General features: G+C 53.0%; 1 protein-coding gene across 2 annotated transcripts; it reads left to right on the top strand.

The window, feature by feature from the left end:
* The first annotated feature begins 13,946 nt into the window (after positions 1–13,946).
* Positions 13,947–24,370, top strand: FCER2 (Fc epsilon receptor II). 2 transcript variants are annotated; one of them, XM_070373756.1, is made up of 10 exons: positions 13,947–14,073; positions 14,686–14,805; positions 15,030–15,083; positions 18,779–18,841; positions 19,305–19,367; positions 19,484–19,546; positions 19,675–19,764; positions 21,693–21,844; positions 21,960–22,066; positions 22,331–24,370. In XM_070373756.1, the coding sequence occupies exons 1-10, from the start codon at positions 14,016–14,018 to the stop codon at positions 22,467–22,469; spliced, it is 909 nt and encodes a 302-aa protein (XP_070229857.1). In that variant the 5' UTR covers positions 13,947–14,015; the 3' UTR covers positions 22,470–24,370. The 2 variants fall into 2 exon arrangements, with proteins under 2 accessions (XP_070229857.1, XP_070229856.1); XM_070373755.1 differs by having other exon boundaries at positions 21,435–21,844.
* The last annotated feature ends 1,460 nt before the right edge of the window (positions 24,371–25,830 follow it).

The raw sequence follows: 25,830 nt of genomic DNA, 5'->3' as shown, positions 1-25,830 counted from the left end.
GGCCCAGTGTCATCACAAGAGCCTTTATAAGAGGAAAGCAGGAGCATCAGTGGGGCTTCTCAGGTGGCTCAGTAGGTAAGGAATCTGCCTGCCAATGCAGGAGTCCCAGGAGACGCAGGTTTGATGCCTGGGTCAGGAAGATCTCCTGGAGGAGGAAATGGAAACCCTCTCCAGTATTCTTGTCTGGAGAATCTCATGCACAGAGGAGTCTGTTGAGCTACAGTCCACGGGGTCAGAAAGAGTCGGACATGACTGAGAACAGCAGGAGGATCAGAGTTAGAGAAGGAGATGTGACCACCAAGGCGGAGTCAGAGAATGTGGAAAGCTGCTGCACTGTTTGGTTCACAGATGGAGGGATGGACCACAAGCCGAGGAATGTGGTGGGTGGGTGGGGCACTCTAGAGGCTGGAAAAGGTTAAGAGGATGGATTCTTTCTAGAACATCAAAAAGGCAGGACTTCCCTAGTGGTTCAGTGTTTAGGACTCTGTGCTTCCACTGCAGAGGGGCCACGGGTTCCATCCTTGGCAGGGGGCGGTGGAGGGGGGGAGTGTGGGGGTGGGTGCTATGAGGACTAAGATCCCACAGGCCCCACCACGTGGCCAAAAGAAGGAGGGCCTTTCTGTGAGTGCCTTGATTTTAGCCAGTGAGACCAGTGTTAGGCTCTGACCTCCAGAACTGCACAATAATACATGTTGTTTAAAACCAAGTGGTTTACAGTAATTCTTCACAGTAGTCATAAGAAACTCGTGCAGAGGCAATGCCTGTAAAGCACCCACTGTGTGCCTAGCCTTGAGCCACAGGCTGGGGACACTGTGGTGACAACAGGCAGAGCACCTCTCCTCCTGGAACTCCTGTTCCAACAGGGCACCATGCAAGGAACAAGCAAAGGAACAAGCAAACCAGACTCATTCACATGTTTCGGGGCAGGGGTGTTGTTGTTCACTCACTGAGTCATATCCAAATCTTCGAAATCCCATGGACTGTAGCCCACCAGTCTCCCCTGTCCTTCACTATCTCTTGGAGTTTGCTCAAACTCATGTTCATTGAATCAGTGATGCCATCCAACCAGCTCATCCTCTGTTGTCTCCTTTTCCTCTTGCATGAAATCTTTCTATCAGGGTCTTTTCCAATGAGTCGGCTCTTCGCATCAGGTGGGCAAAGTATTGGAGCTTCAGCTTCAGGATCAGTGTTCCAGTGAATATCCAGGGTTGATTTCCTTTAGGATTGACTGGTTTGATCTCCCTGCAGTCCAAGGGACTCTCAAGAGTCTTCTCCAGTACCAGAGTTCGAAAGCATCAATTCTGCAGCGCTCAGTCTTTTTTATGGTTCAACTCTCACGTCTCTACAAGACTAAAAGACCATTGAAGGGCTGAGAGGCTAGGGACCGGTGTAGCCGGGACCACTTCCCTCGGAGAGCAGAGACCTGAAGGATGAGGAACGACCAGCCCAAAGGGCTCAAAAACCAGAAAAGCGTGCTGGTGTGGCTGGAGCTGAATACAGTGGGAGCGGTGCAATGGGGAAGGTGCCAGCCGCACAGGGTCCTGCTGGCTGTGGGGAGTTTGCTCTAAGAGCCTTTGCGCTTTGAGTGTGCGTGTTGGGGAGGGGAGCTATTAATAATGGGAGATACGCAACAGCAACATGTTTCAGGAAATAACGCCAACAGGGCTCCCATTTATGGCGGACTTCTCTCTATGCGGCGGAAGACACCTTTTTTTTTTTTTTACTGCGCAGGACTTAGGCACACGAAAACCTACGTGGGGGCATTGTCCGTATTCCCACTTTACAGATGAAGAAACTCAGGTCCGCAGGGATGGGTGTGGAGCTAGGACTCCAAGGCCTTCTCTCAGCAGCTGTGGGTTGTGGGGAGGCACCTAGGGGGAGGGCGCAGTGACCAGATGTATCCAGCAGAGGGCAACACTCCTACAGACAGATCTAGGGAACCAGCCTGCCGAGCCTCCAGATGGAGTGGAAAGAACTCACCATGCTAGACAAGGTTCCTAAGGGCCTGGGGGCCTGGGGACCTAGATTTCTGGGTTCCTGAAAGTCAGGATGAGGGTTGTGGAATCCTGGATCTCCTAAAGGCAAGGGGCCTGGGTCCCTGATGATAGAGCCTGGGGTTTTCTGTTTTCTCAGCTGCCTAGAGATTTCTGTATCTCTAGGCAGCTGGGCTACTTCACTTTCACGCATTGGAGAAGAAAATGGCAGCCCACTCCAGTATTCTTGCCTGAAGAATCCCAGGGACAGGGGAGCCTGGTGGGTTGCTGTCTATGGGGTCGCACAGAGTCGGACACGATTGAAGTGACTTAGCAGCAGCAGCAGGCAGCTGGGAACTATCTGTTGTCTGGTCTGGTCCCCACACAATTCCCATCCTCTCTGAGAACCATGGGCAATGTCCCAGAGCAATCCCTGAATCTCCCAGTACAAGCCCTGGAATGCTCTCAGGATTCCCAGGATGGGCTGACTCAGCCCCCTGGTCCCAGGGAGTGTGCTGGGGCCTGGAGGGGCTGAAGGGAGTGGGCCTGGGGCCTGGGAGTCTCTCCAGAAGGAAGAATGTGGACAAATCAAGCTCTGTGTCCCCCTCACCCTGAGCTCCTCTCCAACCCTTCCCTACCCTCCCAACAACATAAAAAAACAAACCCAGCTCCAGACTCCAAGGCTCCAGGAGATAAAAATGCAGAGCCAGCCCCTCCCCATGCCACTCAGGCCTGCCCTCTTCCTGCTGACCTGTTTCCCGCCCCCCACCCCGGGATAAGGAGGAGCTACATGGCTGTGAGCTCAGGGCCCCTCCAGGAAGGGTGCCTAGGTTTCATCCTCAAAAAGCTCTGGATCCCAGAAGAGCTCATGTATTGCAGATGGACTGGTGTAAGAGGGATACAGGGGCCTCAGAGGAGGCCCCCTACCTGACCTCTGCAGGCAGGGAGGCTCCTTGCAAACAGTCACTGCAGGCCAGCTTGACGCCCTAGGAGTAGGAGCTGCCAGTGCAAAGGCCCTGAAGTGTAAGTGTGTGCCTAGGGAGTAGGGGTGGGGAGAGATGGGGCTAGAGCAGGTTAAAGCCCTTGAACTCCAGGCAGGGGAGCATGGGGAGAGGTGGCTGGAAGCAGGGGGAAGATATGGTCATGTGGCTGCCAGAAGGGGGGCTGCTGCCATTTTCTAGGGGGTAGGATGGTGATCAGAGTTGAGGTCATGGAAGAGGAGAGACCCTGAAGGGGAAAATGGCAACCCACTCCAGTATTCTTGCTGGGATAATCCCATGGACAGAGGAGCCTGGTGGGCTGCAGTCCATGGGGTCACAAAGAGTTGGACACAACTGAAGCGACCAAGCACACATGCACGCCCACAAGAGGAGAGACAGATGATGAAAAGATAAGGAATGTGGATGATGGGGGTGGGGAGGAGCAGGTGATGGTGGGCAATGTTGTGCTCAGCCCAGGGCAGGGGCGGCATCTGCGCTCACTCTGCTCATCACACCAGCTGACTTGATTTGCTCCAAAACACCCTACACCATCCAGCCCAGGGGATCCCCAGGCATGGGCAGAAGGGGAAGATGGCAGTTTCACAGGGCTGTGTGGGCTCTTCTTTGGCCTTTTCACATGCTGTTCCCTCTACTGGGAACCCCTCCCCCATCCATGAAGCTGGGGATTCTTATTTCCTTCAGGGGTCCCAGCCCAACCATTACCCACTCTGAGAGCCTTCCTGGATCACTATTTAAACAGCTCCGGGGTTTCCCTGGTGGTTCAGTGGTAGAGAATCCACCTGACAACGGAGGAGACATGGGTTTGATCCCTGGTCCAGGAAGATCTCACACGCCATGGAGCAAATAAGCCACAACTATTGAGTCTGTGCTCTAGAGCCTGGGAGCGGAAAGTACTGAGCCCACATGCTGCAGCTCTGAAGCCCTTGCGCTCTGAAGCCCCTGCTCTTCAACTAGAGAAGCCACCGCAATAAGAAGCATGCCCCACAGCTACAGAGTAGCTTCCATTTGCCGCAACTGGAGAAAAGCCTGCACAGCAATGAAGACCCAGTACTGTCAAAAATAAGTACATAAATAAAATTATAATAAATAAATAAACAGCTCCTCTGACACCCCTCCTCCTGTCTCCTTTATGACTCTTCCTGGCCTTCATCACCCTCTGACATTTGTCTGTCTCCCCTGCTAGAATGTCAGCTTCAAGGGCATAAACATTTGTCCAGTTTGTTCATGACATCAGTCCTAAGGGCCCCATTATGGTGTCCAGCATCTCACTGAGTGAATAAATGAGTGAATGAATGAATGAATGAATGAGTGCATGACAGCAATGAAATAAAAATTCACATTTTAGGGCAAAACAAGACAAATTTAAACATAAAACTTTTCCTCTGCTCTTTGGCCTCCTCCCTCGTTCTCTTGTGTGCATCAGGCACCTGCATTATGTGTGAACCAGACCCCCGCAAAGGTAGAAATAACCTGCTTCACCATAAAGATCAATTTTCTCCTCCTGCACCAGTCCCCATAAATCCTTAGACGGCGACATCCCTTCCGCAGTCTGAAAGAGGTCATGATGACCACTCGCCCTGTAGGCACAGACACCTCCAGGGAACTTTATGTACGATGCCAATAAATCATTTTGCTTCAAGGTAGAGATGGATGCAGAACAGACTGGTCAGATGACCTGGGGTGAACCTGGGCTGTACCTAATGGATAATACTTTATCCATTACATGGATGATGTATCCATTACATGGTTAATGTACCTAATGGATAAATACTTAAATACCTAAGTATTTAGCTTAAATACTTACTTATGGGAGATCCAACCAGTCCATCCTAAAGGAGATCAGTCCTGGGTGTTCATTGGAAGGACTGATGTTGAAGCTGAAACTCCAATACTTTGGCCACCTGATGTGAAGAGCTGACTTATTTGAAAAGACCCTGATGCTGGAAAAGATTGAGGGCAGGAGGAGAAGGGGATGACAGAGGATGAGATGGCTGGATGGCATCACCGACTCAATGGACATGGGTTTGGGTGGACTCCGGGAGTTGGTGATGGGCAGGGAGGCCTGGCATGTTGCGGTTCATGGGGTCGCAAAGAGTTGGACACGACTGAGTGACTGAACTGACTTACTTATGACCGTATTAATGCCACTAGCTACACGACTTGTAGTCTCCCTATTTTACCAGGTTGTTTCTTGCATTACCAAATGTGTAATCAAGCCTCAGGTAAATTTAAACATGATTAGATGACTTGAAAGACTTGATTAAATGTACAGTCCTATAAGATCAATGACTGTAACAGTGTAACTCTAGCTAGGGGAAGAAGCAACAAGAGGGAACAATTTCCTGGACCATAACAGGCTCGTAGGACAGGTGGTGCAGGGGCTTTTGGCTGCTGTTTGTCTGGTCTTTTTAAAAATATTTTTAAGGAGTTTCCTTGGTGGTTCAGTGGTAAAGAATCTATCTGCCAATGCAGGAGACACAGGTTCGATCCCTGGTCTGGGAAGATCCCACATGCCGCAGAGCAGCTAAGCCTGTGCACCACAACTATTGAACCTGAGCTCTAGGGCCCAGGAGCCACAACTGCTGAGTCTTTGAGTCACAACCATTGAAACCTACACAGCCACACTCCACAAGAGAAGCCACCGCATTGAGAGGCTTGTGCGCCGCAATGACAGAGTAGCCCCCAATCTCTGCAACTAGAGAGAAGTCCATGCAGCAACAAAGACCCAACACAGCCAAAAGTAAAGAAAATTATTTTTAACTCTTTTTAAAATTTATTGTTGTGTCATGTGGGCTCAGTAGTTGCAGTGAGCAGGGTTAGTTGCCCCATGGCATGTGAAATCTTAGTTCCCAGACCAGGGATTGAACCCGTGTCCCCTGTATTGCCAAGTGGAGTCTTAACCACTGGACCACGAGGGAAGTCCCTTTTGGCCATTGTTAACAGTCCACTAATAGCACATGGAGTGGCTCTATCATGAAATCCTTGCCTGACCTGTGTGTGTGTGCTTAGTTGCTTCAGTTGTATCTGACTCTTTGCAACCCCATGGACTGTAGGCCACCAGGCTCCTCTGTCCGTGGGGATTATCCAGGCAAGAATACTGGAGTGGGTTGCCATGCCCTCCTCCAGGGGATCTTCCTGCAGACCCCGGGATGAACATTTCTAGCGCCATGGGACAAACTGGTCACAAAATACCTCCCGAACTCGGTCAAAATTGAGACCAAAAGGGAGGGGATTGTAAAACAAAGAATGTTGCACATTCTTGATTCTACAAGAAGCAAGTCATTAGCCACTGCAATCGCTGACCTATGGCAAGAAACCCAGAGTGAAAATCAGAACGAGGCACTTTGTGCTCTGGGAAAATTGACAGAACTGGCCTTCAGATAGTTAGACAGTTCAGGAGACAATGTTATGAACTCAGTTCCTTGTATTTGCCCATCCTCAGGGAAGCACTAAAACCATTAAGGAAGATACCTGTTTCTTGTGAATAGCAGCAACCTTCTATCAAGATGAGTGCTCAAATATGAAATGGGGGAAAAATATGTATAACCGAGTCATTGTGCTGTACAGCAGAATCAACACAACCTTGTAAATCAACTACACTTCAATGAAAGTTTTTTTTAAAAGGTGAGGGACTTCCCTGGTGGTCCAGTAGTTAAGATTCCAGGCTTCTAATGCAGGGCTTGGAGAAGGCAGTGGCACCCCACTCCAGTACTCTTGCCTGGAAAATCCCATAGATGGAGGAGCCTGGTAGGCTGCAGTCCATGGGGTCGCTAAGAGTCAGATATGACTGAGCGACTTCACTTTCACTTTTCACTTTCATGCATTGGAGAAGGAAATGGCAACCCACTCCAGTGTTCTTGCCTGGAGAATCCCAGGGACGGGGGAGCTGGTGGGCTGCTGTCTATGGGGTCGCACAGAGTCGGACACGACTGAAGTGACTTAGCAGTAGCAGCAATGCAGGGTTGCAAGTTTGATCCCTGGTCGGGGAACTAAGATGCCACACACCACATGGCATGACCAAAAGTAAAAATTAAAAAAAAATTTTTAAAGATGAATACTCAATTGTATGAACCCCTCTTCTCCCAAATCACATCTATACCAGCGTCCCCCTTTATTTCTTTCGAACAGCCCTCAGAGATGAGAGACTGTCTCCTGGGTTATCATCCTCAGGTTGGCTCTAATCAAATTTTCCATTTCTTTCTTAGATTGATTGTTCATGAGTGTTTTCATCGCATGAACAAATGATTCACAAGGGATGCACAGGGCTGAACAGAGAGATGGTGGAAGTAGAAAGGATGGGGAGTGATTTAAGCCAGATGTTGGTACAGAGGTGGAGGGAGAGGTCCTGAGGGTAAACTGAGCCCTGCAGCGGGGAGGAAGGCTGAGACTCGCAGAAGGGCTGCTGCTGAAAGGGCCTGCTTCTGTCCATCAAACCCTCTATTGAAACAGTTCTGCAGAAGCCCAGCAGAGGGCGCGCGCGCATGTGTATGTGGTGTGTGTGTGTGGTTTGGTGGTGTCCTGTGGTCTGTATCTTTGTGTGTGAGTTGTATAGATGCCTCTAGGCTGTGTCTGTGTGTCTGTGGTACATGTGTGGTTTTGTGTTGTGTAGGTATCTGTGGTTGGATTGTGTTGTTTGTCACTGTGTGTGAGTCTTTGTGTTTTGTTTTCGTGTTGTGTCTTATGTGTGTGTGTTGTGTGAGTGTGTTTGGTTCATTTGGGTAGTGACTGTCTGTTTTGTTTTTGTGCTGTGTCTGTGTGTGTGTTGTGTGGGTGTTTGTGGTTCATTTGCGTAGTGGCTGTCGGTCTGTGGTGTGCCTGTGTGACTCTGCAAGTGATGTTACAACACTTCATGCCTCTATGTGTCTCCATTGTTGGGGGCCCCTACACCCCACATCCCTCACCCCAGTGAGTCACTCAGAATCAACCCCAGTTCTTCAGAATTCCTACTTCCCCACAGCGCTGGGAGCCTGCCTGCAAGAGGCTATGACGAGACCTGTGGTCCTGCCAGGGAGGGGCTGATTGGTGCCCCTGGGCTTCCAGGAGTCCAGTGCCCTCCTCCGTAGGGAAAACTGAGACCTATGGGGTCTGTGTGTAAGTCACACAGCCAAGGTCAGGCGAGGCTGCAGGGCCCCTGGCCCCTCTCTGGGACCTGGGGCCTCTGGGAAAGGATGGTGTGGGTTTCCCCTGACTGCGAGAGCATCCACTCATGACTTTGAGGCGGCAAAGCCCTGGGGAGCAACTGGCAGCATGAAACATTTAGACAAAAGTCCAGCAGCAGGGTCTGCTTCTCCAGGGGTGGTCTCCTCCGAAGCCCCCTCCCTTCCCCCCAGGTTTCTGAGTCCTCCTGTCTAAACCAGCTCTTCCTCCGCCTAGCCCGCACCCTGCTCTCCACCACCTGAAATTGTCCTGTGGATTGATGAATTTTAAACTTTGTTTTTGTGCTGCAGCAGGGATGAACCTTGGGGACCTTCCACTCAGTGAAGTGAGCCAGAGGCTAAAAGAAAAATACTGATTGATTCCACTTCTAGGAGGTCCCTAGAGTAGTCAGATCCATAGAGACAGGAAGTGGAGTGGTGGGGCCAGGGGCTGGGGGAGGGGAGTTCGTGTGTAAGGGGGACAGAGTTTCAGTTTGGGAAGGTGAAAACATTCTGGGATGGATGGTGAGGATAGTTGCACCCCAGCAATGGACTTAATGCCACTGAAAATGATTAAATGGTACAATTTGTGTCAAATATATTTGTATGTGTAATATAAGCAATATAACATTTGTGTATATTGTATATACAGAATTAAAACTGAAAATCTTTGTTTTCCTCTCTCAAGAGAGCTGGGACTTAATCTTGTCTGCACTGTCGCACACAGTAGGTGCTCAGTGATTGTTGAATCAATGATTGTTGAATGAATGAAAGAGGTCAGAGTTTATCTGTCCACAGTGGATGGAGAGAGAGAGAGATGGGAGACAGGGAAATACGGAAAAGTCTGAAATCAGTACTTCTCCACTGGAAATCTGCTACGAAGCAGTAGTCCTCAACTGTGGGTGATTCTGTGCCCCTCAGGGGTCATCTGGAGAAGCCTGGACATTTTTGGAAAGGAGAGGGGAGGTGCTAAGCAAGTGGCGAGTGGAGGCCAGTGCGCATGCTCAGTCGCTAAGTCGTATCCGACTTTTTGCGACCCCATGGACTGTAGCCCGGCACGCTCCTCTGTCCATGGGATTTCCCAGGCAAGCATACTGGAGTGGGTTGCCATTTCCTCCTCCAGCGGATCTTCCCAACCCAGGGATCGAACCCGTGTCTCCTGCATTAGTAGGCAGATTCTTTAACACCGAGCCACCTGGGAAGGCCAGAGCAAAGACCAGGGACGTTGCTAAATACTGGATAATGCACAAGACCGCTCCCCCACGACGAGGAATCATCTGGGTCCAACGTCAACCAGTGCAGAGAATGAGAAACCCAGCTTTAAAGACACCTCGCCTGGAAGTCCTCCTGAAGTTGGCACGCCTACTTGCCTCCCCCCCCACACACTCACACACCCTTTGCTTGCCCCTCCTCACAACATCAGAAAAAAATGGACAGGTGGGGTGAGCCCTGAGCAGTTCCAGGACGGGGTCTGGATCAAGGCCGCGAGGTTCCTGCTTTCATCACAGCTGCTTTGAGTGTCGTGCCCTGTCCCTGGTGCTGAGAGTCCTAGTGGGCGCCGCACCCAGGACCGGTTAGTGTTGGGGATGGGAGCCTCGTGGGGGACGAATCGGGGTCCAGGGGGTCCCTGTTGCGGCTGGGATCCCGCCTGAGAATTGTTTACAGTCATTGCCTAATCTCTGACCAGTTCCTACCGGAGTCCAGATTCAGGAGTGACTGGCAGCAGTGTAGGGATTCTGACCCTGAAAGAAGAACCGACACCGTCGGGTCACAGCCCACATCCGTGTGGTTTCCTGTTTATCCTCTAACGTCAGTGAGAGACGTGGGTTGTCACTGCCGAAGGGAAGAGGGAGCAGGGTCTGTGATACGGTCCCCCGCCCCCAGAGTCGGGGGCGGGGGTGTGGTGTGCCCTTCAAACATCCTCTTGTCTAAATTGAGTCTTGGTGGGGACCCAGGACCGCAGTGAGCCCTCGAGCCCCAGTGAGAACACGGAGGACCAGTGGGCACCAGTAGAGATTGGGGCAAGGTGCATCCACCTGCAGAGCTGTCAGAAGCTGGGAAACTCCAGACTCCATCACTAGCCTCTACTCCAGCTGCAGCCTGTATCCAGGACTCCATCCTGAGGCCTAGCTACAGCCCAGCAGGACTTGTTCCCAAACTTTCTCCTCCTCTTCCGGTGTCCTCACTGCCCGCCTGTCCACCCAGACACTCTTGCCGAGACTGGTCATTTTCCATAGCATCTTCTGAGCACCCGTCCCCATCTTTTTCCTATCACCAAGACCATCTCATCTCAAACCTACCTGCTTCTCTCCATCTACATAACCACTGCCCCTGGCCACTTCCTCTGGTTCCTGGACCAGGTGACAGCCCCTACCATTGTCCCCATTGCCACCTGGCCCCCATGGACGTTCCCCAGGGTCCCCACTCCCCAGGCTTCCTGCCATCTCTGGCCACCCAGTGGCTCCCTGTGACCTCTCTCTGATGCCCAGCTGATAACTCTCTCCCCAACTTAAAGTGTTTCTCCTCTGTCACTTGGCAAACCATGCCAAGGGTTCAGGCCCCCACAGTTAGCCCGGATCAAGGTTGCAAGGGACACTTGGGGGCCCAGTATGAGCAGCCTCAGGCCACCAGGGTCATTCATTCAGTAGACAAGTGCTGAAGGCTACCCATCCCCAAGCCGGGGATACAATGACAGGTGAGCAAACACAGTGCTTGCTATCTTGCAGTCCGCCTTCCAGGGACATTCCAGCCAGCCCCTTCCTGCTTGGTGGACAGCCTGGCCTAGTCGTGGTTGGGAAGTGGAACACGGTGGGCACAGGTGGACATCTTTCTGAGAGGCAGAGCATCAGGCCTGGGGCGGGGAGACAGCCCAACCAGGAGTTCAGCACAAGACGTTTCCCCACTGAGAAGCCCTGGGTTAAGGATCAGGAGATACATTTCAGGGAGGAAGAGCAGGATGCATGCGGTGTCAGGAAGTTCCCTGTCAGTACAAAGCTAGGTGCATGGTGGGGAAGGCTGCAGACTCAGGACCCACACCACCTGGGTTCAAATCCTGGCTCTGCCATTTGTGAGCTGTGTGACCTTGGAAAGTTACTTACCCTCTCTGTGCTTCCCATCTTTCATCCGTAAGACAGCATTGGTAACAAAACGGTCTGCCTCATAAGGTTGTTGGTCAGGAATGTTACATTTGTTAATGCATAAGACACAGAGGACTGTGCCCAACATGGGTTGCTACTAAAATAAACCATATAACAAAACTCTCAGTATTTGACGGGAAGGTTATCACATTATCTCATGTATGTTTCTTTTTCATCCTTCCCTCCCTCCCTCCTTCCTTATTTTCCTCTCTCCTCCCTCCCTCTCTCTCCTTCTCTCCATCTCCTTGTCTCTCTTTCTCTCTCTCCATGTCTCTCTCTCCCTCTCTCTCTCCATCCCTCTCTCTCTCCACCCCTCTCTCTCTCCATCCCCCTCTCTCTCCATTCCTCTCTCCATCTCTCTCTGTGTGTCTCTCTCCCTCTTCCCAGCATCATGATTTAGTCATTTTGGGGTTCAAATCCTGACTCTATCACTTAGCTCCTTTGGCACTCTGGGAAGGTGACTTAGTGCCTCAGAACTCAGTTTGTTCACCTGAGAGATGGAGCTCAACATAGCAGAGACCTGGCCAGGTGGCAGGGAGCTTCAGAGGAGGCCATGCGTGGACTGGGGTTATCCGGGTGGCAAGCCCATAATTAGGTCTGTGAAAATACAAGCAGTGGGTGAATCTAGTTTCAGGAGAAAGTACCTCTCTGGGTTTAAACTCCTCACCAAGCCCGTGGCTCCTGCCTCCATTGGCCCCAGCTGACCAAGAGGACAGCAACACATTCAAAACTCATGTGAGTGCACAACACATGTGATTGTGTGTCCGTGCCTCTGAGTCTGTGACTGTGTGTGTGTGTGTGTGTGTGTGTGTGTGATGGTTGTGGAAAGTGTAAAGGCTTCCTGGAAGAAACGACCTCTGGACTGAGTCTCAGGGGATGACCAGGAGGAGGACTGACTATGAAACGGATGGTGGGCAGGGGGGCAGGTGGGGATGGAATTGCCAGGTGTGTGCAGGGGCCAGGTTCAGGGAAGTGAAACCCAGTTGATTGGCATGACTGAGCAAGAAAGATGGGCTCGGCGCGTGTATGAGGGTCTGATCTTGCCGGACCCTGGGGAGCTATGAAGGCTGTAAGCAGGGGAAGGAGTCTTGTGTTAGAAAGGTGGGCTGGCACAGGACCCTGTCACGCCAGCCCTCGGCAGCACACACACACCAGGAGGTCATGTCTCCCTGGGGTGGAGCCAATAGGCTTTGAGGTCACTCACCTGGGTCACTCACCTGGGTTCATCAGTCCCGCCGCGGTGTGAGGCGGGCAGATTCCTTCCTCTCTGGGTCCCTCAGTTCACCTACTGTGCACCAGCACCTCCAATGTGCCTCCAGGGAAGCCAGTGCTGTCGCTCGCCCCCAGCTTACAGATGGGCAAACTGAGCCGTTTGTCTAGGGAGAAGCCAGGACTCAGCCTCAGGTCTGGTCAGCACGGGCTCAGGCATGTCCGGCCACAGGATGGTGACCCCTTTGGCTTCCTCCAGGATGGCGAAAGACCCAGTTTGAGCGACAGCCTGGCTGACCCCTTCTCCGTTTCTCTGAGACTCAGAGAGGGGAAGCAACTTGCCCATCGTCACCCAGCAAGGCAGGGCAGCTGGTGGACCCCAGGCTTCTCTGATGGCAAAGCCCATGCTCTTCAGCACCTAGTAGGTACTTTAGAGTCAAGAGACTTTTAAAAATGCCTTGGGCATGTTGGAAGAGAAGGAAGCTGAGGCCTGAGTGACACAGTCTGCATTTCCCAGCAGGAATTGGCACAGAATGGATGCTTGATATAGATATTTAAGACCTGAAGACCCACTGTGTGCAGCTGTGCCACAAGCCTTAAGTCCACTGTTATCTCATTTGGTCCTACCCTGGCTCATGGGTTGCCCCATTTTACAGAGGGGAAAACTGAGGCTCAGAAAGATTGAGTCTTGGGCTGAGGTTGCACTGGCAGCAACAGTAACAATAGCTGATGGTATTTTCGGTGCTTGCTATGTCCCAAAGCACTTTACACATTCACCTAGAGCACCCTATGGAGTAGAATACCTTAATTTTGTCATGTGGTGGATGAGGAAATTGGTTTTGAGGTTAAGCCACTTGCCAAGATGACTCGGGTGCACACTGATGGAACACCTGCTCTGCGCCTTATGTGTGATGGACCCCTGGGTGCCCACCTCTGGCTTCAGGCTGCTCACCCTCCACTTCAGTTGCATCCCCCACTTAACTGCAGCATTGATTTCCAGTCATCGACTAAACAAAACCAGCCAATGGTCACTGCACTCAAGTCCCAGGTGCTGGCCTGTGTGAGTGACTAGAACCTGACATCTAACCCTCACCCCCTGTTAAAACCCAGATCCCAGCCAGAACGGCCGCCACTGTGCCCGTCAAGTGGGCTGCCTTGACAGGTAGTGAGCACCCCATCACTGGGAGAATCCAAGCAGCGCTGCCATGGAGGAAAGTTCCTGCTCAGGTGAGTGAACTCTCTGAAGCTGACCCTGGCCAAATCAAGAACTCTGACCTCCTATTTTCCACCCAGGAGAGGAGCGGGGCTCCAAGGTCCCTATTTGGAATGAAGAGTGATTTTTTAGCAAAAGCCCGGCAAGGGAAGGGAGGTGAGCCCTGACTGGGGTTCGTGGCACAGAGCCAGGCAGACAAAGGAAGTTTCAGGCCACTCCCTTCCCTGACTCAACACCCTCAAGACCAAAAAAAAAAAAAAAAAAACCCAGCTCCAGCTGGGGCACGGGGGAGCCCGATAGACCAACAACCATATGAAGGGGACTCAGAACAAGTGGAATCCAACACAATGACTCCTCACAGCCGGGCTGAGGGGAGGGGACCCGGGCCTGCAATGGGGCAGCAAGGTAGAGTTCTGGGGGAGCCCGGAGGGGGTGAGGGAAGAGTTTGGATTTGGGGAAGAACTGAGACCCAGTGTCTGGTGTTTAGGGAATAGGTCTCAGGGTGAGGGCTGGGGATGGGGGTCCGGGGGGCCCGGGAAGGAGGACCCAGTCTTCCTGAGATGGTGTGGGGAGCCAGCATTGGGGGCAGACGGGTAGCTGAACCCATACAAGGGAGAAGGGGCATAGGTCGGCCAACTGAGGAGGGGGGTCTGTGGAGGACGGGGGATCTCAGCTCCTGGCCCCCAGACCCATCTCTCTGGACAGTGACATGGCGCCACGTCAGGCTTGCTGGCTGCTGGAGTGTGGGCAGAAGGAGCAGCCGTCTTTGGGCTGGACTGGCAGAGGAAGAGATTCAGAGATGCAGAGACGGACAAAGATGGGGGGTGGTGGCGATCGCTGACGGACATGAAAGCAGCATGTGGGTAAAATGTCCGGAGGAGGCTCGGGGTCCACTGAGGCCCTCTGCTCCACTGTGGGCTCTGGACAAGCTCCTAGGACTCTGGGTGATGGGACGTCCGGCCGAGCCGGAGCCTAGCCTCACCCTTCACTCCCTGTTGCTCCCCGTGTTCCTGGCAGAATTCACGAAATTTTCCAGAAGGCGGAGGCCGTGCTGCTCTAGGGGAACGCAGCTGGCCCTGCTGGCACTGGTGACGACGGCGCTATGGGCTGGGCTGCTGACTCTGCTTCTCTTGTGGCGTGAGGACACCCCTAACCCCTGAGACCCCCATCTCATGTTCCCTCCCTGACCCCCACTCTCCGATCCTGGGGAGCCCAATTTCCCTGATCTCCCACCTTGGGACACTTCCGACCCCAAACCTCCATCTCCAGCTGGCAGGTGGGGTGTGGATGGATGGGAACACCCGAAATATATCCTTTCTCTCCTCTCCTCTCCCTCATCCACCCCCTCTCCCATGCTCCAGACTGGGAAAACGCACGAAATCTAAAACAGCTGGAGGAGACCGCTGCCCTGAACGGTATGGAGGGGCTGAGTGGGGAGGCGCGGGGGAGCAGGGGGGCAGAAACCAGGCTCTTGTCTTGCTTCTGCCACTGACTAGTGTGGGATGACAGACAAAGTCTGGGCTCCAGGGTCTCTCCCAGGATCTAAGGGTCAGTCTATGCTCGCCCGAGGAGATGGGGTGGGGGATGAAAACCCAGAGACTCTTGGAGGGGAGGGTCTGAGCTGTGCCTAATGGAACTGATACCTACCTGCTCTGTACCTCAGCTTCCACACCTGTAAAACAGGCATCGTGTTAGTGCTAAGAGGCAGGAAAAAAAAAAAAAAAAGACTTTTGAAGAGCTCAGAACTGAGTCCAGTGAGCTTTTGAGAAATGCCTGCTGCTTTTGCATCTCATTCTGGGTGGCGGAAGGGTACACAGGTTCACTGGACTCTTGCCTGCACTTTCCTGAGTACGGGCAGACCTCAGACATATCAAGGGCTTGGTTCCAGAATAAAGCCAATGTCACAATAAAGGAAGTCACAGGAATATTTTGGTTTCTCAGTATATATAGAAGTTATGATTACATGATACTGTGGTCTGTTAAATGTGTAATAACATTAGGTCTAAAAAAAAGTGTACATACCTTAATGTAAAAATACCTTCTTGCTAAAAAAATTGCTGATCATCATCTGAGCCTTCAACGAGTCGTAATGTTTTTTGCTGGTGGAAGGTTTTATTCTGAGATGGCAGCAATTTAGTCCTATCTTCAGTGAAAGTGTTAGTCACTCAGTCATGTCCAACTCTTTGCAACCCCATGGACTGTAGCCGGCCAAGCTCCTCTGTCTATGGAATTCTCCAGGTAAGAATACTGGAATGGGTTGCCATTCCCTTCTCCAGGGGATCTTCCCAACCCAGGGATTGAACCTGGGTCTCCTGCTTCTTCTGCATTGCAGACAGACTCTTTACCGTCTCTACTCTTCCCACCAGGGAAGCCCATCTTCAGGTTCCCCTTCTAATTCGAGTTCTCTCGCTGTTTCCATCACATCTGTAGTGACTTCTTCCATTGAAGTCTTGAACCCTCTTTAGGGCTGGAATCAACTCCTCCCAAATTCCCACTAACGTTGATAGCTTGACTCTTCCTATGAATCACACTTGTTCTCCGTGTCGTTTGGAGTGGCGAATCCTTTCCAGGAGGTTTTCAGCGGACTTTGCCCACATCCATCAGCGGAATCACTATCTGTGGCCGCTCGGTGTGCTTAGTCGCTCATTCACGTCTGACTCTTTGTGACCCCTTGGCCTGTAGCCCGCCAGGCTCCTCTGTCCACGGGGATGACCAGGCAAGAATACTGGAGTGGGTTACCATGCCCTCCTCCAGGGGATATTCCCAACCCTCAGGGATCGAACCTAGGTCTCCTGCAAGCGGAGGATTCTTAACCATCTGGGCCACCTAGTCTTACGAAATGGCAGCTCTAGTCTTAAGAAATGTATTTCTTAAAGAATAAGACTTGAAAGTCAAAATGCCTCCTTGATCTATAGGTCATGGCGTGGATGCTGGTTAGCAGGCATGAAAGCAACATGAATCTCCTTGTCTGTCTCCATCAGATTTCTTGCGTGGCTGGATACATTGCCAACGAGCAGTCATATTTTGAAAGGATCTTTCTTCTCTAAGCAGTAGGTCTCAACTGTGGGCTTAAAATACCCAGTAAAGCGTGTTGTAAACAGGTGTGCTGTCATCCAGGCTTTGCTCCTCCATTTATAGAACATGAGCTGAGTAGATTTAGCACAGTTCTTAACGGCCCCAGGATTTTCAGAATGTTAAATGAGTACTGGCTTCAACTGAAAGTCACCAGCTGCATTAGCCCCTAACAAGAGAGTCAACCTATCCTTGGATGCTTTTAAAAAAATTATTTATTTATTGGCTGCTCTGGGTCTTCATTGCTGCACGCAGGCTTTCTCTACTTGTGGAGAGTGGGGGCTTCTCTTGTCGTGGGGCTCAGGCTCTAAGGCGTGCAAGCTCAGTGGCTGCAGTAGCTTTGTTGCTCTGAGGCATGTGGGATCTCCCTGGACCAGGGATTGGACTCATGTCCCCTGCGTTGGCAGGCTGATTATTAACCACTGGACCACAGGGAAGTTCCATCCTCTGAAGCTTTGATGCCAGGCATTGACTTTTCCTTTCTAGCTATGAAAGATGGCATGTTCTTCCAATACAAGGCTATTTCATCTACAACAAAAATCTCTTGTTTAGTGTAGCCACCTTCATGAATTAGCTAGATCTTCTGGAGAACCAGCTGAAGCTTCTACACCAGCACTGGCTACTTTCTTCTTGCTCTTTCATGTTATGGGGGCGGCCTCTTTCCTTCAACCTCATGAACCAACTTCTGCAGGCTGAACACTTTTCTTCTGCAACTTCCTCACCTCTCTCAGCTGAGAGTTAGGGCCTTGCTCTAGAGAAGGCTTTGTTGTGGTTCAGTCACTAAGTCATGTCCAACTCTTTGCAACCTCATGGACTGCAGCACACCAGACTTCCCTGTTCTTCACTATTTCCCAGACTTTGTTCAAATTCAAGTCCATTGAGTTGGTGATGCCATCTCAACCATCTCATCCTCTGCCACCCCCTTCTCCTCTTGCCCTCAATCTTTTCCAGCATCAGGGTCTTTTACAATGAGTCGGCTGTTTGCATCAGGTGGCCAAAGTATTGGAGCTTCAGCTTCAGCATCAGTCCTTCCAATGAATATTTAGGGTTGATTTACTTAGTAAATCAACTGGTTTGACCTCCTTGCAGTCCAAGGAACTCTCAAGTCTTTTCCAGCACCACAATTCAAAAGCATCAATTCTATGGCGCTCAGGCTTCTTTGGCTTTGACTTCATCAAATGTTGTGGCTGATTTGATCTTCTCTCCAGATCACGAAAACTTTCTCAGTATTAGCTATGAGGCTGTTTCACTTCCACATCATTTGTGTCTTTATTGGAGTAGCATTCTTAATTTCCTCCAAGAACATTTCCTTTGCATTCACCACTCAGCTAACTGTTCAGCACAAAAGGCTTAGCTTTTGGTCTGCTTCAGCCTGCCAGGTGCCTTCCTCACTAAACTTCATCATTCCTAGCTTTTACTTTAAAGTGAGTGACATGTGACTCTTCCTTTCACTTGAACACTTGGAGGCTGCTGTAGGGATATTCATTGACTTCATTTCAGTATTGTTGTGTCTCAGGGGATAGGGAGGCCCCAAAAGAGGGACAGAGATGGGGGAACCGCTGGTCAGTGAAGCAGTCAGAACACACAGAGCACTCATCAATTAAGTTCACCATAATGGGTGTGGTTCCTGGTACCCTAAAACCATTATCAGAGTGACACCAAAGATCACTGACCACAGACCATCATAACAGAGACAGCCAGAATGAAGACGTTTGAAAAATTGCGAGAGTCACCAAAATGTGACACTGAAACAGGAAGGGAGCAAAAGAAGCTGGGAAAATGGCATTCACAGACTTTTTCTGTGGTCGCCACAGACCTTTGTCTTGTAAAACATGCGTTAGCTGCCAAGAGAAATAAAAGCAGATCTGCTTGTACTCGTGTCCTTGGAATTAAGAACAATTTTTAATTGCTTTTAAATTAAGCAACAGCTGCGGTCATCCAGATGATGTGTTGGGGGTCTGTGCACTTGGGATGGGGTGGGGGGTGATTCACCAGCTTGCGCTCTTAGCTCAACAGGTCTTCTCTTCCCCTGCTCCAGTCTCTCAGGTGTCCAAAGACTTGGAAAGACAAAAGGGTGACCAGATGGCCCAGAAATCCCAGGGTGAGTGAGCTGAGCTTGGGGTCTAAGGAGGATGGATGAACATGTGGACACAGGGCTCCAGCCCTCCATGAGTTGCAAAATGGGCAGGTGACTCTAAGGACTCAGGCGAAGAGACCATGCTGGTGGCGGGGTTGGGGGGTGGAGAGTGGGAGAGGAGGTGTCAGGAAGGGACTACTAAGGGGTGAGTCTGAGAATTTGCTTACCACTGCCACCTCATGCGAAGAGTTGACCTATTGGAAAAGACTCTGATGCTGGGAGGGATTGGGGGCAGGAGGAGAAGGGGATGACAGAGGATGAGATGGCTGGATGGCATCACTGACTCGATGGACGTGAGTCTGAGTGAACTCCGGGAGTTGGTGATGGACAGGGAGGCCTGGCATGCTGTGATTCATGGGGTTGCAAAGAGTCCGACACGACTGAGCGACTGATCTGATCTGATCTGAGCCCCCTCCCCTGCAACCAGCTGCCCAGATGATGCAGGACATGGAACGAATCCAAACTGAACAGAAGAGAATGGAATCTCAGGGTGAGAGCTGGGGGCGGGGTGGGGTGTGGCCTTGGGTTCTAGAGCAAAGGCGGGGCTGTACAGCTCGGGGGCATCATCCCTGACACCAGTCCTGCCCCCGCCACCACCCCCATCAGAGTCTGAGCTCTCCTGGAACCTGGATGGTCTTCGAGCTGACCTGAGTGACCTGAAGTCCCGCGGTGAGCAGCTGGGGAGGAACAGGGGGTAGGGGGCAGGGAGGTATGCCTGGATCTGTGCCCCGCCCCTCCGCAAATTAAAAACAAACACCTTGACTCCTACCCCCCTACCCCTGACCCAACCACTCAAGGCTTGAATGAGATGCGTCAGGCTTTGGATTCACTGGGAAGACTCCAAGAGGAGGTGGGAAAGTTGTGGATCGAGCTACGCGCTGCCAACGGTGAGCATGCACCTCTGTGGCGGGTCGAGGGGGGGGGGATGGGGGGGGGCTTGTTGGCTCATGCAAGAGACCTTGGGTGCGACCTGTTCCAGCCTGCAGTAGAGGTGTGAGCATGACAGTGTGGATGGGTGTGTGCTCGTGTGTGTGGCTGGACCCACATGGGGACACCAGAGAAAACCCTTTCTGATTCCAGCAGCTCCCCTCCACTGACCTGGGTGGGGGGCTTCCAAGCTTTTTCCTCCTCCAGATAAAGACATTGAGCATTCACCAAAAATGGGTTCTCTTTACTGATCTCACCTCTGCCCATCTCCACTCAGGAGAGGGTCGTGGGTAGGAGGCCCTCAGCCACAGCCCTCATGGAGGACTGTCTGACCCAGCCAGGGGGCAAAAGGGGGAGTAACCTCGCAGCAGTGCAGACCAGGGGAACCGTGGGGTCTTCCCAGGGGTGACAATGAGAGAGATGATGTTGGCAGTCCCGAGGGTCATAGGGGTGGTCCCAGCAAAGTGCAGAAAGTGTTCAATCACTGTGCCTGGAACCTGGGGTGGAAGCTGGGGGTTCCTGCCTGAAGACCCACCCCCTCGCCCCTCTGGGAAGCCCCTGCTGGGTCAGAGAAGAGGAAGGATCTCTGCTCTGTGTGGAGTCCTGTCCCCTGGGACCTGGGGTGGCTGTGGGAATCCCAGCAAGAAACCCCACCGTGCCCTCCCCCCTACACCGGAACCTGGATCTCATTCGTTTTGACCCGACTCCCTCCCCCAAAATCTGGCCCCATGGCCTGGGTTCTGAGCCCAGCTCGGTGGCTGTCTCTCCATGATCATGTGACCCAGAGCCAGGGCATCATCCCCCAAAGTTATCTTGAAGGACCAGAGATGCCCTCGTCTGTTTTAACGCTGTCCCCTCTCCCCACCCCCCGCCAGAGGGCTGACTTCTGGTTACAGTCCGATGTGTGGGAAGTCTCCCCAGGGCTCTTCAGAGTTTGGTGGACCCACGGCTCCTTAGAAGAATTCCACCCAAGCTATGGAGCCCTCCATAACTTCACTCTAAGAAAATCTCATTTAAATAAGCAGAGAGTCAGTCCAGTAAGAGTGGTTTTAACCTCCCAACTGGCAGGGCTGGTGGTGATGACTGGCTGAGAGTTTCCTTGGGGTTGGGGCAAGGAAAGAAAGACCACGGTGGTCCCTGATGGAGATCGTCAGGACCCAGCCCTCCAGTCTTTTTCCTACCCCACCCCCACCACAGACTCCCCTGACCAACTAGAAGAAAATCATCTCAGTTTCCCAGAAAGTCACCAAGAGTGCTGGTTGGGGGGTGATGGCCATGATGGTGGCAAGGGCTACTGTGGGGGGCAGCTGTTGGTGGGGATGGTAGTGGGGAAAGTGATGCTGGCAGTCTTGGCCTCCTCGTGCCGTTGGCACTGGAGACAAAGATGTGGCTGGCTTGGCACTGGCTGTGGAGTTGGTGGTGGAGAGATGCTGCTGGCCATTGTGGGTACCTGTGGTGGGGGTGCTGGTGATCATGATGTTCCTGACAGTTGGTGGGGGGGGGTGTGTGCTGATGGTGGTGGTGGCTGAGGTGCCCCTGCCGTGGAGATGGTCTCACATGTACATCAACACGGGAGCTCCAGGGAAGAAGGAGACTTTCTGTTAGGCCCTGGGGTTGATCTGCTTTTCAGCCCAGCCCCCAGGAGAGATGCTGCCACCCACTTTGTCTGTGGTACCCACGGCACCCGCCATTGCGCTCTCCATGGTACCCAACACAGCATCCACCTTGGTACCCACGACAACAACATCCACTACAGCACCCACCATGGTGCCCAGCACCACAGCAACTACGACAGCACCCACCATGGTGCCCAGCACCACAGCAACTACGACAGCAACCACCATGGTGCCCACCACAGCTGCCCCCCTCAGCCTCTCCTCCACCCCAGGCTCTGTGTGCAACACGTGCCCCGAGGCATGGATCTATTTCCAAAAGAAGTGCTACTACTTCGGGGAGGGCGCCAAGAAATGGATCCAGGCCCGGTACGCCTGTGAAAATCTGCACGGGCGGCTGGTTAGCATCCACAGCCCAGAGGAGCAGGTGGGCCTGGGTTCTGCAGGGGAGGTGGCAGATTCCCACCCCGATCTCCTGTGGGGTAAGGGCGGGGGAACCCAGGCACGTCTCCCCAGCCCTCTAGCCCTATCCTCCTCCCCAGGACTTCCTGACCAAACGTGCCAACTGGAGGGGCTCCTGGATTGGCCTTCGGGACCTGGACATTGAAGGGGAGTTTATCTGGATGGACAACCAGCCCCTGGACTATAGGTGAAGATGGGGGGAATGTAGAGGAGGGGAGGGGAGCCTTTCTGTCTTGGGAGAGGAGGGTTTTGGGGGGTATGTGCCTTGGGGAGCTTCTGGATGGAACCCAAGGGAGATGGTCAGGGTTTGGATTCAGACTAGACTCGGGGGAGGGAGGGTGGTATCTCCAGGCTGCTGGGAGTTGTGATGGGAATCCAGTGATGGGGTGGGGAGGGCCCAGGGGACCCTTCCTCCTTCCTCATCCTCTGACCTGAAGCCTTTCTGCTCCAGCAACTGGCAGCCAGGGGAGCCCAACGATGCAGGCCAGGGTGAGAACTGCGTGATGATGCTGGGCTCTGGGAAGTGGAATGACGCCTTCTGTGGAAGCGAACTTCATGGCTGGGTGTGCGACCGGCTGGCCACGTGCTGAGCGTTGGCCTGCCACCTTGGCCCTGGGTGCCCCTGCCCACCCTTCAGCTGCACCCTTCTGCATCACTCCTCCACCTTGAACACAGGAACAGCCCAACCCACAGCAAGACCCTGAGAACCCCCAGCAAGCAGAAGCAGCAGGCTCATTCCCGTGTCCCCACCAACATCCCCGAGGGCCCGTCCCTTGCCTCTCAGCCCAGCGGGCCGTCACCACTGGCCTGCCCTCAAGTGCTCAGAGTTCCCAATCTGAGAATCCCCTGCCCTCCAATTTGGAGGCTAGAAGCCCCCTTCCCTTTGGGGCACAGCGCCTGGCAGCCCAGCCTTCCAGGGAGCAGCAGGAACACCTGAGACCCCAGCGTGCTCCTCCATCCCCAGCTCACCCTCTCCTGATACAGACCCATATCCTGGCCCCAGAGGACAGAGACCTCAGCTCAGGCAGCCAATGCTCCCCTACCACCCACCTGCATCATGCCCTCTCCTCGGGGCCTTGCTGGCTCTGGTCTCCAGGTGTGGAACAGGGATGCTGGGAGTTGTAGAACTTGGTGCCCGGCGCCACCTCTGAGTACCAGGAACTGAAGTGGCATGGATAGTTCCCCTGTTTTTTTTTTTTCCTACTTCATTATAAGAAGCATTTACTAGGCAGGGCCTGAAGATGAAGACTCGGGTCTGATGGAGCAGAGAACACCCCTAGACGTCTACTCAGGAATATTGCAGGGCAAGGCAGGGGACTGCCGTGAACGTGGTTCTCAGTCCAGAATAGGGCCTAGTACACAGAAGGCTGAAGAAGCTCATGGGGGAGGTGGACAGGTCACCCGGAGGCCTTTTTGGGTCCTCAGCTGCCGGCCCCACCCCCATGCAGGGTCTAGGAGGCTGGGGTAGCACCAACCCCAGATTTGACATGGTCAGCCCCACACCTCTGGGGGGCCATGGAGGGAGGCAGACTAGGATCTTAGAATGCCCCTGGTTAAGCACCTCACCTGCCCACCCCGTTTCTCGTCTAGAAAAGGAAGAGCCAGACACGCTCATGTGATTCTCGGGCCCACTTGAGAAAGAGGAGAGACCCACAATGGGCCACCCAGAATCCTAAGAGTCAAGGGCCAGGCTAAGCCCCAGCCACACGTTTGGAGCCTATAGAGGGTTCCCTGGGGCCCAGAACAGGGTGGGGACAAAGCTGACCCCTTGAGTGACACATGGGCTAGAACCCCCACTCAGCTGTTCGCTCTCCCTGGCACCACCCCGAGATTTTTCTCTCCCTCAAACCCTTCCTCAGAACTCTGGGCCAGCGCACAGCTGCCTACCCAACCTCTCCTCATGGGAACTCAGGCTTCTGCCTCCAGGCTGCTCAGGTCGACAGGGCGTCACCCTCGCCACCTTTCTCTCACCAACCCCCTCCCAAACCCATCAGAAAGAGCCAAGGCCCCAGTCAAGCCACATTCAGAATCCCCTCACCTCTCACCCCCTCCTGCTTCAGCCTTGGTGCAGGCCCCCTCCTTGCTCACCCAGGTCTTCCTCTTCACTGCCTAAGACCCCCAGAAGTTTCCTTCCAGCTCAGGGAAAAAGCCGGAGTCCCACAGGCTTCTTTCTGATCGTGTGGACCCCTCCTGCAGGCTGTATCGCCCCAGGTTCTCCTCCGCCAGCATCCTCACTGCTCCTTCAACATTTAGGCTAACTCCCACCACAGGGCCTTTGCACATGCTCCTCCCACCTCCCTCCCATTTAAAAGGACACCTCCTGACTCCCCATCCCTTCTACCCCACTGTGTTTTTGTACCAAAGCCTCTTCTCCTTTCAGCAGGTTGTGTAAGTTACTGATCTGTTTCAGATTAGCAAGGGCCTTTGTTTTGTTCTCAGCTGTGTCCCCAGAGCCTGGCACAGAGTAGGCGCTCAATAAATATCGGTTGAATTAAATTGATATGCGACTTGCTCTCGGCACCTGCTTCAGGGGGCTGTGAAACAAAGGATGCTGCCTGCCTGCCTCACCAAGGATCGGTGCTGGGTTCATCGTCACTCCACTCCCCTCCATCTGGGGGCTTCAGTCCCGAGCATCCGAAGTCAGAGCCCCTGTGATGGGAGCCTGCAGGACTGTGGCTGCTAGTTCGTTCCCTGCATCCTTCCCTTGCCCTTAACAGGTACCTGGCCCCACAATCCTTCAGCTTGTCCCAAACCTTCTCCCTTTGTCCCGAGTCCCTACCTATCCTCTGCAGGGAGCAAAAGACCCTGGGCTCTCCTCTCCCAGCTCCCAAGCTCTCCAGCATCCTATGGGGACCAACTGTATCTCCTTCCCCCGTCCTATTTCCCTAGGGCAGGGGTCCCCAGCTTCTGAGATCTAATGGCTGATAATCTGAGGTGGAGCTGGTGTAATAATCATAAAGTGCACAGTAAATTTCATGTGCTTGAATCGTCCCCAAACTCCCCTCTCCCATCCCCCATTCATGGAAAAATTGTCTTCCACAAAACAGGTCTCTGGTGCCTAAAAGGCTGGGGACTGCTGCTCTAGGGCATCCTTCATTGCTGGGCTTCTGAATGGAGCTTGTCCCGCCACCCCCACCTCCTGCCCCTCGCTCCTGCAAGCTGGCCCCTGCCCCAGTGGGCTCAGAAGCCTCTCTCTCTAGGGTCCCTGAGGACCTCGGGTTGCTCAGCCTGAAGGTTATTCTTGCGGCTCCCTCTGAAATCCCGCTTCCCAGAGCCTCTGGCTCGCCATCCTCCAGGCACCGCCACTGCCTCCTCACCCCTGGTTCAGGCTGCCACCCCAGCTAGCCTTCTCCCAGCTGCCAGGGGCTGCCTCCCCTCCCCCCAACACCCCCGCCCCACTAGCCATTTCCTGATCATCTGTGCGCTACACAGGGTTGTTGTTTCTCCTGTTGACACCCAGTACCTCCTTGGCAATGTGCTGAGCCTCATCTCTTGCTGGGGTGACTGAAGCTGCCCCCGACCAAGCCTGGCACCCCCATCCCACCCCCATCTCCCCGTCTTGTAACCCCCTCCAGTCAGTGGAAAAGCTGCACCTGCTCTGCCCTTAAAACCCTTCTCATACGCCGTGAGGGGGACCCAAGCAAAAGTGTCTGAGATTCCCTCTCAAAACACACTTGTTCAGGTCTTGGGGCTGGGAGAGAGGGGAAGTGAAATTTTGAAGAAATTTCCCCCCCAAAAGTCCAGAAGGGCTTTCCTTGGGCGGGGGGGATGGGGGAGGAAGGAGTGATCAGGGACCAAGGGTGGTGGGCACAAGGGTGCAATTCACCTGAAGTGTACTCATCGACCTTTTTGAACCAGGAAGGTGTGTCCAGGCATGGCTCACATGTTCAGAAATTAACCGCAAGCTATTTTAAGCGCCCAGATGATTTTGCAGAGAGCCTGCCCATTTCC

Source organism: Bos mutus, chromosome 7, assembly GCF_027580195.1.
Source record: "Bos mutus isolate GX-2022 chromosome 7, NWIPB_WYAK_1.1, whole genome shotgun sequence".
NCBI lineage: Eukaryota > Metazoa > Chordata > Mammalia > Artiodactyla > Bovidae > Bos > Bos mutus.
The sequence above is the reverse complement of the archived record's forward strand: the minus strand, read 5'-3'. Positions and strand labels throughout refer to the sequence as shown.

Bases quoted from the DNA above. Each gene is read 5' to 3' on its own strand.
- FCER2 (XM_070373755.1), top strand. From the start codon at position 14,016: ATGACTCCTCACAGCCGGGCTGAGGGGAGGGGACCCGGGCCTGCAATG. The intron at 14,806-15,029 runs GTGAGGACACCC...CCCATGCTCCAG, and splicing joins GACTCTGCTTCTCTTGTGGC to ACTGGGAAAACGCACGAAAT. The intron at 19,547-19,674 runs GTGAGCAGCTGG...CAACCACTCAAG, and splicing joins GAGTGACCTGAAGTCCCGCG to GCTTGAATGAGATGCGTCAG.